This window comes from Rhinoderma darwinii, chromosome 11, assembly GCF_050947455.1.
Source record: "Rhinoderma darwinii isolate aRhiDar2 chromosome 11, aRhiDar2.hap1, whole genome shotgun sequence".
Taxonomy (NCBI): Eukaryota; Metazoa; Chordata; class Amphibia; order Anura; family Rhinodermatidae; genus Rhinoderma; species Rhinoderma darwinii.
Window position 1 is genome coordinate 70105153 of NC_134697.1, and position 13861 is coordinate 70119013.

The 13861-nt window shown below is 47.9% G+C and overlaps 1 protein-coding gene across 1 annotated transcript in view; it reads left to right on the forward strand.

Annotated features, from left to right (window-relative positions):
• The window catches only part of BMS1 (BMS1 ribosome biogenesis factor), a 48439-nt gene that overhangs the window by 207 nt on the left and 34371 nt on the right, over positions 1–13861 (forward strand). The window contains exons 2-6 of the mRNA XM_075841723.1: positions 2917–3120; positions 5460–5650; positions 7293–7372; positions 12259–12447; positions 12769–12911. Coding sequence (XP_075697838.1) covers positions 2945–3120; positions 5460–5650; positions 7293–7372; positions 12259–12447; positions 12769–12911 — 779 coding nt within the window. The 5' untranslated portion in view covers positions 2917–2944. The remainder of the gene's footprint in view (positions 1–2916; positions 3121–5459; positions 5651–7292; positions 7373–12258; positions 12448–12768; positions 12912–13861) is intronic.

Sequence of the window (13861 nt, forward strand, 5' to 3'; positions counted from 1 at the left end):
ATAATAGAGGGATAGCTTGCGTTGCGCTGGGCAGTAGATGACATCTGTAACTCCAACAGGGATGCACGGTTTTCTTTATCAATTCAGAATTCTGCTCCATAAATAAAGCAATGGCAACATTGTGAATTGATATCCACGGTCGGGATGTGTTAAAGGCATCCCTGCTGCAGGCTCTTCAGGTCCCCGTGTATGTGTTGCGATCAGGCTGCAACACACGTGGCACTGCCAAGGATCACTGTCAGCTTCCTGCATAGCAAGTAATGAAAGTGAACGCAACACGATCGTCGCAAAAAAAAACCAGCGGGTTTGGACAACTGTTGTGGTGCTGGCAGCCAGACACAGCTATTTTGTAAGGGCCTGTTCACATCAGCGTTGGCTTTCCGTTCCGGGGTTTTGTCGGAGGTTTCTGTCGGGTGAACCCTGCAACGGAAAGTCAAACTGAAACCACAGCTTCCGTTTCAGTCACCACTGATATCAATGGTGACGAAACCATTGCTAATGGTTTCCGTTCGTCACCATTCCGGTAGGTTTCCGTTTTAACGACGGAATCGATAGCGCAGTAGACGCTTGCCATCAGGCTTTTTTTACAATCTTTACTACAAAACCATTAGTTGTCATCAGTTTTTATCACAACTGTCCACCAAAAAGGCAGTCTAGGGTCTGAAAATGTGGCAATTTTATGAGTGGTGCATAGTTTGTGATTGGATACATGATAGATTAGATACTTGTTCTGTACCATGTCAGGGCTCTCCTTCTCTGCTCCGGCCCTGGCGCTATAATGGTTGTAATGTCACCTGTGTCATATTTAGTGTGGCGCCAAGAGAGAGAGGCCCAAAGGCAGGAGCTGTCCACTCACCTCAGGTCTTAGAAGCAGCCTTGTGAGCCCTAACTTCAGGGAGTAGCTAGTTTTTGGCGTCTTTACAGCTACCCACCCCACACCATGCTGGGATTACTGTTGTTTCTATTTATATTCACAACAGGGTCCGGTTGTCGCCATTATGAACGGCCGTCTAGGTCCGTTTTTTTATTGCAGTTTTGTATCCGTTCCTTGTCCCTGTTTTCCGTTTTTTATGAATTTTTAAAAACCGATGAACTTCATGTGTAGATAATGCCGCAGTGCCCTCTGTATATAGTGCCGCAGTGCCCTCTGTATATAGTGCCACACACCCCCTGTGGATAATGCCGCAGTGCTCTCTATATAATACAGAGCTACGCCTGAATATGGCACCACACAGTGCCCCCCTGTAGGTGGTGCCACCCCACTGTATATAACGCTACTCCCCCTGTAGATAGCGCCACTGAAGCGCTCTCTAGCAGTGCAATCCCCGGCCAGAGCATTGCTTACGCTGTGGTCGGGGATTCCCTCCAGGAGGAGCCCCTGACACTACTGTCCATATATGGACAGTGATGTCAGGGGTTACCGCTAGTAGCGGAATCACCGATCCTATCATTGCCAGTAATTCCACTCCATGGGGGGGTCCCTGACATCCCTGTCCATATCTGGACAGTGACGTCAGGGGCTACTCCCTGAGCGGAATCCCCGGCCACAGAATTGCCAAAGCTGTGGCCGGGGATTCTCCCTAGGATGATCCCCTGACACCACTGTCCATGTATGGACCGTGATGTCAGGGGTTACTGCTAGGAGTGGAATCTCCAAGCACAGTGTTGCCGATGCTGTGGCAGAGAATTCCATTCAGGGAGTAGCCCCTGACGTCACTGTCCACATATGGACAGGGATGTCAGGGACCGCCCTGGAAAGGAATTTGCGGCAATTCTACGAACGGTGGTTCCGCTATGGACAGTAGCGTCAGGGGCTCCTCCTGGAGGGAATCTCCGGGCACAGCTACAGTGGCACTATCTACGGGTGGAGGGGGGCACTAAATTCCACTCTTACTCACATCCACCTTCCCGCTGGGTGCTGCCGTTAACACTTTTGGATCTGGCTCCTCCGGTCCAGCGCCGTACGGCGCCACAACTGATGTCCCCTGTGCCAGAACAGATCCCATAGAAAGCTATGGGATCCGTTCTAACATCAGTGTCCCTCTAGCTTTTCTGCAACACGCCAGAGGGAAACTGAAACGGACATATGTGAATGGCCCCTAACTGTTGTATCGTGCTCCCAGTAACGTGATGCTGGCAGTGAGACCGTGATCTTCGGCAGGGACATGCGTTGCGGTCAAAGTTGCTGTGAAGCTCTAGTCTAACGCTGATGGTTGATTAAGACATGTAGAACATGTTCATTACACAATTTCCTATTTTTAGTCGAATATGTGAAATCTACACCTCTATGCCATAGCAAAGTGCAAAGCTTGCTAATCGCCACCGTGTGATGTCACATGGACGGAATATCACAGCGGCGCGGCTCAATTGGCTGCCATAATCGTGTGAAGCTCATGTCACTTTGCACAGTTGAAAACAAAAAGAATTGTAAACCAGCAGGAATTAGTGGTGCGGAAACAGTGCATTTTAGGCTTATCAGCCCGTTCCCACACTTTGCTGTACGTTTACGGCGCTGGCATGTTGTGTACTCTTTTATTTCTGTATATTTTAAGGTGTGGCGATGGCAGAAGCGTAGCCTGTACCACCAGCTGTAATGGCTGGGATTGGATTTAGTGCTGATACTGGGCATTTAACCCCTTAGATGCCGCGTGGTGCTGATGTGTTGCCATGGAAACAGGGGGCCTAACATAAGCCCTTACGTCTGTCATGGAAATGAGCTTTACAGCGTTTGTAAAGACCCATACTATAAAATTATCACATTATTTATCTTGCACAGTGAACGACGTACAAAAAAATTATAAAAAAAAAAACCTGATTTGCGGAGATAAAAAAAATATTTATAAATGCTGGAAAACTCGAATTCCCTTCTGAACGGGGTACACATTTTTGTTTTTAAATCTTCTTTATATTCCACAGAGATCTAAACGCAGATTAATATAGCAAGATGGATGAAAAAGAGCAAAAGAAACATCGCAAGAAAAACAGCGGACCAAAAGCTAACAAGAAGCGTAAGCGACAGCAAGCAGAGGATGGAACTGGCACTGAGGAAGATGCCAGGAAGAGAAACCCCAAAGCATTTGCCGTGCAGTCTGCGGTGCGCATGGCCAGAAACTTCCACAGGTAAAGGAATAGATGCGATCAGGACACCGCGCAGCTTCCTGTGATTTTACTCCCTTGGCCTCCGTTGCAGGTTTTGTGTGGGGGTAGCAGTGGAGATGAAAAAGGGTGCGTTCACATGCGGCAGAAATTTCTGCAACTGAAATTCAGTTCCATACGTCTAAAATGGGTTCTTTTTGTAGCTTGTGCATAGGTCCCTGGAATCCCAATCAGAAATTTCTGCAAAAAAATCTGGGTGTGAATATACCTTTAAAATGCTTGGAATAGCTGTCCATTTACTAGTACCCTGCTGATTATTTATCGCTGTCACCATGCAGTCATGATAATCTGCTGTGTGTTCAGGGGCCTCAGCGGAGCAAAAAGTTATCCACTCCGCGGTCATTTTCAAGGCGCATGTGCACAGCTCAGACCCTATTTTGGCATATGCAATTTCTAAGGGGCAGATTTGGGATTGCCTGATCCTATCGCAGCCAAATTGTTTTAGTAGTATGGCTTAATTGTAGCTAAATTCTATAGCGTCCCATGTCTATTGCTTTCGTGTTTGTTATAAAAAACAAACAAACATACACACACACACACACACACACACACACAGACTCTGCCTTTGGGAAAATCTTCAGACCCTTTCACATTTTGTTATGTTGAGACCTTGTGCTAAGATAAAAAAATTCACGTTTTCCCCATCAATCTGCACTCAAAACCCCCATAATGATAAAGTGAGATCAGAATGTTAGTCTCTTTGCTAATTTATTGAAAAGGAAAAACTAAAATATTGCATTGACATAAATATTCAGACCCTTCACTCAGTACTTAGTTGAAGCCCCTTTGGCAGTGATAACAGTCTCCACGCTTCTTGGGTATGATGCCACAAGGTTTGCACACTTGGATGTGGGGATTTTCTGCCATTCTTATCTGCAGATCCTCTCCAGCTCTGTCAGGTTGGATGGGGACAGGCGGTGGACAGCCATCTTCAGGTCTCTCCAGAGATGTTCGATTGGGTTCAAGTCAGGGTTCTGTCTGGGCCACTCAAGGACCGTTCACCGAGTTGCCCCTGAGACTCTCCTGTGTTCTAGTAGGTCGCTTAGGGTCATTGTCTTGTTGGAAGATGAACCTTCGGTCCAATCTCAGGTCCAGAGCACTCTGGATCAGGTTTTCATTAGGAATATCTTTGTACTTTGCTCCATTCATCTTTCCCTTAACCCTGACCAGTCTCCTTGTCCCAGCCGCTGAAAAACACCTCCACAGCATGACGCTGCCACCACCATGCTCCACTGTAGGGATGGTATTGGGCAGGTGATGAGTGGTGCCTGGTTTTCTCAAGACATGATGCTTAGAATTAAGGCCAAGAACTTCAATCTTGGTTTCATCAGATGACAGAATCTTGTTTCTCACAGTCTGAGAGTCCTTTAGGTGCTTTTATGCAAACTCCAGGCGGCTTTCATGTGTCTCTTACTGAGGAGAGGCTTCTTTCTGGCCCCTCTGCCATAAAGCCCAGATTGGTGGGGCGCTGCAGTGATGTTTGACCTTCTGGAAGTTTCTCCCAGCTGCATACAGGATCTTTGAAGCTCAGCCAGGGTGATCATTGGGTTCTTGGTCACCTCTTACCAAGACCCTTCTCCCCGATTACTTAGTTTGGTGGGGTGGCCAGCTCTATCAAGAGTCCTGGTTGTTCCAAATGTCTTCAAATTGTTCCAAATTTAAGAATTATGGAGGCCACTGTGCTCCTGGGAGCTTTCAGTGCAGCGGACATTTTTTTTGTACCCTTCTGCATATCTGTGCCTCCGTACAATCCGGTCTCTGAGCTCTGCAGATAGTTCTTTCCCCCTCATGGCTTGGTTTTTGCTCTGATATGCATTGTCAGCTGTGAGACCTTATATAGACAGGGGTGTGTTTCCAAATCATGTCCAATCAATGAATTTACCACAGGTGACTCCAATCAAGATGTAGAAACAATTCAAATGTGATCTAGAGAAATGGGAGGATCCCTGAGCTAAATTTCAAGTGTCATAGTAAAGGGTCTGAATACTTATGTCCATGCGAAATTAGAGTTTTTAATTCTTAATAAATTTGCAAAAGTTTCTAACATTCTGTTTTCACTTTGTCATTATGGGGTATTGAGTGCAGAATGATGGGGGAAAAACTTGATTTTCTATTTTAGCGCAAGGCATCAACATAAAAAGTGAAAAGGTCTGAAGGCTTTCTGATTGCACTGTACGTACGTACGTACGTACGTACGTACGTACGTACGTACGTGTGTGTGTATATATATATATATATATATATATATCTATCTCACACCTCTAAAGTAGCTTTGTAGTATTGACGTAAGTTTCTTATCACAGGACCCAGGATCTAAAGACAAAGAAACATCATATACCGGTGGTGGATCGCACACCCTTAGAGCCGCCTCCTGTCGTCGTGGTAGTTGTGGGGCCCCCAAAAGTTGGGAAGAGTACCCTGATCCGTTGCTTGATTAAAAACTTTACAAAGCAGAAACTCACTGAGATCCGTGGACCTGTTACTATCGTGTCTGGTAAGAGTTAATGTTTTAATATGGGATATGCTGAAGAATGTTTTGATTAATAAAATTATAGCTTAACCCCTTAATGACCGCCTTTAGCCACTTTTGACCTTCCTGACAGAGCCTCATTTTTCAAATCTGACATGTTTCACTTTATGTGGTAATAACTTTGGAATGCTTTTACCTATCCAAGCGATTCTTAGATTTTCTCGTGACACATTGTACCTTATGTTACTGGCAAAATTTGCTCAATACATTCAGTATTTAATTGTGAAAAATACCAAAATGTAGCGAAAAATTAGCATTTTTATCAATTTGAATGTATCTGCTTATAAGACAGGCCGTTATACCACACAAAATAGTTGCTAATTAACATCCTCCATACGTCTACTTTAGATTGCCATAGTTTTTTGAACATGCTTTTATTTTTCTAGGATGTTACAAGGCTTAGAACTTCAGAAGAAATTTCCCACATTTTCAATGTATTTTTACAGGGACCAGTTCAGTTGTGAAGTGACTTTTACGGCCTTATAAATTAGAAACCACCCAATTTTATAAATTTCACCTTTCAAAAGTGTTCAAAACGGCATTTAGAAAGTTTTTAACCCTTTAGACGTTTCACAGGAATTAAAGCTAAGTAGAGGTGAAATTAACAAATTTCATTTTTTTTTTTGCCAAAATTCATTTGTAATCCATTTTTTTTTGTAACACAAAGTTTTACCAGAGAAACACAACTGAATATTTATTGCCCAGATTCTGAAGTTTTTAGAAATATCCCAGATGTGGCCCTAGTGCGGTCATGGACTGAAGCACCGGCCTCCGAAGCAAAGGAGCACCTACTGGATTTTGGGGCCTCCTTTTTAGAACATATTTTAGGCACCATGTCAGCTTTGAAGAGGTCTTGTAGGGCCAAAACAGTGGAAACACCCCAAAAGTGACACCATTAGGGAAACTACACACCTCAAGGAAATTATCTAGGGGTATAGTGAAGATTTTGACACCACAGGTTTATTGCATAAATTATTGGAATTAGGCCGAGAAAATGGAAATCTGCATTCTTTCAAAGAAAATGTAGGTTTCGCTAATTTTTTCTAATTTCCACAAGGACTAAAGGAGAAAAAGTACCGCAAAATCTGTAAAGCAATTTCTCCGTTTGGACACACAGCAGGGCTTAGAAGGGAAAGAGCGCTATTTGGCTCAAATTTAGCACTAATGGTTTGCGGAGGCCGTGTCACATTTGCAAAGCCCCTGAAGAAAAATGTATGTATTATTTATTTATTTCAGTTACTTTTATAGCGCCAACATATTACGCAGCGCTGTACAGAGGTCCTATTTTACTGTCCCTATTGGGGCTCACAATCTAAATTACAACTCATCCCGCAAAAAACAAGTCCACATACAGCCGTGTCCACGTGAAAATAGAAAAGTCATAGCTCTTTGAATGTCACATGTCACGATGCAAAAAGGAAAAAAAATTGCTTGGTCGTTAGAGCCCAAAATGCGTCCAGGGGAAGGGGTTAAATTGTATTGACCATTAGTTTTTGTTTTGCCTGTGGGCAAATAAGTGTTTGTTTTGGCCACTAGGTGGCAGTGATCTCTTTCAATTTTGGGTGACCTGTAGTTTTTATAATACTTTTTAAAAAATGATTCTTAGGAAAGAAGAGACGCCTCACCATCATCGAATGTGGCTGTGACATCAATACAATGATTGATTTGGCTAAAGTTGCAGACCTGGTAAGTGATTTCTGTGGAAGATTTTTGTAAGTTTGATCCACCAGTGATTCAGCATTTTTGGGTGAAATATTTCTTGTTTTTTTCCTATTGCTATAACTGTAATCTAACTTTGGGGAGTTGTTTTTCCCTGTGCTCCTTTCGTTAGTCTCCTGCACCTTTGATCAGTATCTTAGTTGGCAGTCACTGGGCTCTCCTGTCATTGGTAATGTTGGGGTCTGAGAAGCTATAGACATGGCAGAGCTTGCGCTTCTCAAGTAAACTGTTGCTGGATGGTATAAGAGATAAATATTTCACTAAAATACTGTGGTCTGAGCGGTTCACTACCCCAGCTTTGCAGGATCCTTTTTGATAGTGCTGCAAAGTAAGGCTGGGTTCACACTGAGTTTTTTGCAGGCAGAAAATCTGCCTCAAAATTCCATTTGGAATTTTGAGGCAGATTTTGCTCTGCCTGTATGCCGATTTTTCGCTGCATTTTTCACGGTGTTCTTTGCCCGCGAAGTACGCTTTCTTTGCCTCCCATTGATGTCAATGGGAGGTCAGAGACGTAAACGCTCGAAGGTAGGGAATGTCGCTTTTTCCTGCGAGCCGTTTTTTCCGCTCGTGGGAAAAAACCTCTCCGCCTCCCATTGAAATCAATCAAAGGCATTTTCGGCCATTTTTTGGCGCGTTTTCTGACAGGGTTTCCGTGTCAAAAAAACGTATCAAACTCTGTGTGAACTGACCCTTAGGCTATATTCAGAGAACGTCGCACATCCGTTTTCAGAACAGTGAAGTTCTATGGGTGTATTCACACGGCCGTTTTTTTCAATGGCCCGGGAATACTGACCGTCAAAGATAGAACATCTTCTAATTTCGGCCGTTTTCACGGCTCGCAAAGAAGTCAATAGATCAGTTTTTGGTTCCCTTCCCCGCTGTGTGACGCTATGTACGGGGGGGGGGGGAGGGTGGCAGCGTGTAACGCTGTGTAGGAGCGGTGGCGGCTGCATATGACGCTGTGTATGGGGGGCGGCGTGTGACGCTGTGTACGAGGGGGGCGGCTGCGGTGGCGTCGTGTGACGCTGTGGTCCGGGGGGAGGCGGCGTGTGACGCTGTGGTCCGGGGGGAGGCGGCGTGTGACGCTGTGTACGAGGGGGGCGGCTACGGTGGCGGCGTGTGACGCTGTGGTCCGGGGGGAGGCGGCGTGTGACGCTGTGGTCCGGGGGGAGGCGGCGTGTGACGCTGTGGTCCGGGGGGAGGCGGCGTGTGACGCTGTGGTCCGGGGGGAGGCGGCGTGTGACGCTGTGGTCCGGGGGGAGGCGGCGTGTGACGCTGTGGTCCGGGGGGAGGCGGCGTGTGACGCTGTGTACGAGGGGGGCAGCTGCGGTGGCGTCGTGTGACGCTGTGGTCTGGGGGGAGGCGGCGTGTGACGCTGTGTACGAGGGGGGCGATGGCGTCGTGTGACGCTGTGGTCCGGGGGGGAGGCGGCGTGTGACGCTGTGTACGAGGGGAGGCTGCTGCGGTGGCGGCGTGTGACGCTGTGGTCCGGGGGGAGGCGGCGTGTGACGCTGTGTACGAGGGGGGGCGGCTGCGGTGGCGTCGTGTGACGCTGTGGTCCGGGGGGAGGCGGCGTGTCACGCTGTGTACGAGGGGGGCGGCTACGGTGGCGGCGTGTGACGCTGTGGTCCGGGGGGAGGCGGCGTGTGACGCTGTGGTCCGGGGGGAGGCGGCGTGTGACGCTGTGTACGAGGGGGGCGATGGCGTCGTGTGACGCTGTGGTCCGGGGGGGAGGTGGCGTGTGACGCTGTGTACGAGGGGAGGCTGCTGCGGTGGCGGCGTGTGACGCTGTGGTCCGGGGGGAGGCGGCGTGTGACGCTGTGTACGAGGTGGGGCGGCTGCGGTGGCGTCGTGTGACGCTGTGGTCCGGGGGGAGGCGGCGTGTGACGCTGTGTACGAGGGGGGGTGGCTGCGGTGGCGTCGTGTGACGCTGTGGTCCGGGGGGAGGCGGCGTGTGACGCTGTGTACGAGGGGGGCGGCGGCGTGTGACGCTGTGTACGAGGGGGGCAGCTGCGGTGGAGGCGTGTGACGCTGTGTACGAGGGGGGCAGCTGCGGTGGTCGTGTGACGCTGTGGTCCGGGGGGAGGCGGCGTGTGACGCTGTGTACGAGGGGGGCGGCTACGGTGGCGGCGTGTGACGCTGTGGTCCGGGGGGAGGCGGCGTGTGACGCTGTGGTCCGGGGGGAGGCGGCGTGTGACTCTGTGGTCCGGGGGGAGGCGGCGTGTGACGCTGTGGTCCGGGGGGAGGCGGCGTGTGACGCTGTGGTCCGGGGGGAGGCGGCGTGTGACGCTGTGGTCCGGGGGGAGGCGGCGTGTGACGCTGTGGTCCGGGAGGAGGCGGCGTGTGATGCTGTGTACGAGGGGGGCAGCTGCGGTGGTGTCGTGTGACGCAGTGTTCCGGGGGAGGTGTCGAGTGACGCTGTGTACGAGGGGGGCAGCTGCGGTGGCGTCGTGTGACGCTGTGGTCCGGGGGGAGGCGGCGTGTGACGCTGTGTACGAGGGGGGCGGCTGCGGTGGCGTCGTGTGACGCTGTGGTCCGGGGGGAGGCGGCGTGTGACGCTGTGTACGAGGGGGGCAGCTGCGGTGGCGGCGTGTGACGTGTCGAGTGACGCTGTCGCTGTGTCTCGGGGGGGGGGGGTGGCGGTGTGTGACGCTGTGTACGGAGGGGTGGAGTGTGACACTGTGTACGGGGGGTGGGGTGGCGCGTGATGCTATTTATGGGATGGTGGTGTGTGGCGTAGGTCTGGGCGATTTTGCCCAAAAATTAAATCTAGATTTTTATGGGTGATTTTCGATTTTAATTTTTATTGCTCTGCCTGTTTGTAATGGCCATCTTGTACACGTATATGATATTTATTTCCTCACCGAGCGTCTAGCTTTCCATACATAGGCTCTGTTTGGCTCCCCATGTGCGCTTACGTGATCTCTAAACTGATTTGCACAGCGTTTTATGTGTAGCCCGGAAGCCAGTTTCTCTATGCAAGTCTATGAGATTCCGAGAAAGTGGCAAGTCCGTTTAGAGATCACGTGACCGCACAGGAGAGCTGAACGGAGTCTATGTATTGACAGCTAGACGCTCGGCGAGGAAATAAAGATCATATATGTGTACAAGATGGCCATTATACACGGGCAAAGCAATAAAAAATTTTATGTGAGTGCTTCTTCAATTATTTTCTATATATAAAAAAACTTTTTAACATGTATTACTACAATAATTGTACGGAACTTCACAACTTTTAACCTCTGCAAATACTGGTTTCTATCAGAAATACAAGTTTATTTTCATAAAAATGTGTATCGGTGTGTGTCGTACAACTTTCAAAATACTTTTTATTAAAAATTATTTTTTACTTTTTCAGATACAGCTGCTTTGTGTCCTGTGTACAGAGCAGCTGTATCGTTTGTGAAGAACTGAATCAGTCAGGTCCGTGGGACAGACGGGTTCAATGTCAGCGGGTCCTGCGTGATCCACCTGTAATGGATCACAAGTTATGAACTTAGATGTGATCGGTGACCGCTCGATCCTGCAGGACCCGCTGACACTGAACCGGTCAGTCCCGCTGACCTGACGGATTCAGGTCTTAGCGACTGATACACCTGCTTTATATACAGAATACAAAGTGACTTTATTAAAAAATATTTCTTACTTTTTCAGATACAAAGTATTTTGAAAGTTGCACAAAACACACTGATACACATTATATATATATATATGTCAAAGGTGCACATAGCCTTTAAGATAACCTGAGGCTATGCTAGTAGCCGGAACAGCAAAGTATAAGGTGGTGAGGTGCAGCAGGGATACAGTGAGGGCACTGGTTTGTGTGTGTTGGGGGCACAAACAGATGTTAAAAAGACCGCCATTTAAACTCACCTGGTGCTCTGAGGAACAGCTCATATAGCCACTCACTCATCTAGCCCATAAAATGCGGAAATAATTATCCCTGCCTCCCTGTACTGTAGGTGTCGGGTGGTGCTATGTACGGTGGGTGGGGGGGTTATGTACAGTAGGTGTCGGGTGGTGCTATGTACGGTGGGTTGGAGGGGGTGGCGGTGGGTGGTATGTACAGTAGGTGTCGGGTGCTGCTATGTACGGTGGGTGGGGGAAGGGTGGCGGTGGGTGGTGTTATGTACAGTAGGTGTCGGGTGGTGCTATGTACCTGTGGTGGCGGGTGGCACTATGTACGTGGGGTGGCGCTATACGGTGGTGGCGTGTGGTACTATCTACGTAGGCACTGGAACTATCTATATAGAGAACTGTGGCACTGTCTTTGTGGGCACGGTCACCCAAAAAGTTTGTATGTGCACGCATGCTCCACCGCTGCTCCATGCAATCTCCTCCGCACTGTGATTATTTTGGTAAGGAATAACAGGGGACTTAGGACCCAGTACCGGGGGCCCCCTGCCATGAAACATTTATCACTTTTCCTGTGGGTAGGTAATTATTTGGAGTGCGTTTGTGGTTCGCTCATAGAGTAATATCTACAGCCACCTTGGTTTAAGTGAATGCTCTGAATTAGCTTATTTCTCTGCAGTCCCATGGAAAGTCACAAATAACGTACTGTTAAATCCCACGCCGACTCTGCTCGACTTCCTTACATTGCTATTTCTTAAGGCTCAGCATCTCTTTCAATGTGCTAATATTTTGGATTGCGCACCCCATACAAGAACACTGCGGTCTAGGAGCTGTGTGTGGCATAAAATTAGGGGAAAGTGTCCATCTGTGATAATAAGTAATCCATGTGTGACCCGGAGTTGTAGTAAGACGGTGACCGGCGTGGTGATGAACTCTTGGTCAGTCATGCTGTCGTCCCTTGCTAGGTCTCCACACTGACCGGCTTTCTTCTCGTCCAGGTTCTCATGCTCATAGATGCTAGCTTCGGATTTGAAATGGAGACATTTGAGTTCCTGAATATCTGCCAGGTCCACGGCTTTCCAAAAATTATGGGGGTCTTGACCCACCTGGACTCCTTCAAGAATAACAAGCAACTGCGCAAGGTCAAGAAGAGGATGAAGAACCGGTTCTGGACAGAAGTCTATCAGGTGCTCGATCTATAGAATCCTTCACTGTCATGTCTTTAGAGTTGAAGCGTTCGTCTTTTTTTTTTTTTCTTTTTTTGTTCTCCAACTGCCCATGTGTTTGGTAACCCCCTGAATTAGGAGGAATAGGTCTACGGTGTGTAAACTAGTAATAATATTGTATTGGTATATTGGCCCACTGAACAAACACAGGAATTACAATGTGTGAGGGATGTGGAAGTTTTATTTTATATACTTTTTTACTTTTTCTGTGCTTGGTCTAAATCTTCCATCACCTTTAATGTCCTATTTTTCTATACATTTTTCTCCTCCTTCCTTTTGCAGGGTGCGAAGCTCTTCTACCTGTCTGGAATGGTGTATTCTGAATATCAGAAGCAAGAAATACGAAATCTAGGGAGGTTCATCTCAGTGATGAAATTCCGTCCTCTGGTCTGGCAGACATCGCATCCTTATGTTCTTGCGGACAGGCAAGTTTTTTTGATTAGATTGCAGGCAAGAAAATGCACGTTGAAGATCACTCCATGACATGCTCAGCGTGCTGGAAATATCCAAGACTATATTCCTCGTTCTTTGTAAAAACCTGACAACGTTTTGCCAAATGCATATCCCTCGTCCGTATGCTCTATTAGGAGTGGCTATATATAGAGAAATTGTCCAGTACCTGTCATCTCTTCATACGTGTCTGTTTTAGCCGATTCATTCCCCATAAGGTGACAATGCTGGAAAAACTTTTCTTAAGGCCTTATTCACACGAACGTGTGCGTTTTTTGCGTGTTGCAGTTGCGCGTGTCATCCGTATGTGCTGCATGGCTGCGTGATTTTCACGCATATGCCATCCTTATGACACGCGGTTTTTAGGTTTACAAACACAAAAGCAGGAGGTGCTTTTATGTTTTCATTTATTTTACTACTGTAGCACAAATCACGCGTGGCACACGGAAGTACTTCCGTGTGCCGTGCGCAATTTTCTCGCACCCATTGACTTGAATGGGTACGTGATGCGCGACAAACGGCCAAGTATAGGACATGACGTGAGTTTTACACAGCGGACACACGCTGCATGAAAATCACGGACTGTCTGAACGGCCCCATAAACTAACATAGGTCCGTGAGACAAACGTAATAGACGTTCGTGTGAATAAGGCCTAAAGCTGTGGATTGTGCTGTTCCTCTAATTCCTCCTGGAAATGTGACTTAACTGGTTCCCGGCCGCTGGCTGTATATTTACGGCCAGCGGTCAGAGTCCTTAAAACCAGAGCCATAGACTTTTTACGGCTCGGGTTTTAACTTGCTGCCCGCGCGATCGGGCAGCTGAATGTCGGGTCTCCGGCTGTCAGTGACTGCCGGGGACCCTGAGGAGATGATAGGAGCAGCTTTCGCTGCTTCTGTCTTCTCCGATGTCTTCTTACACAGCGTT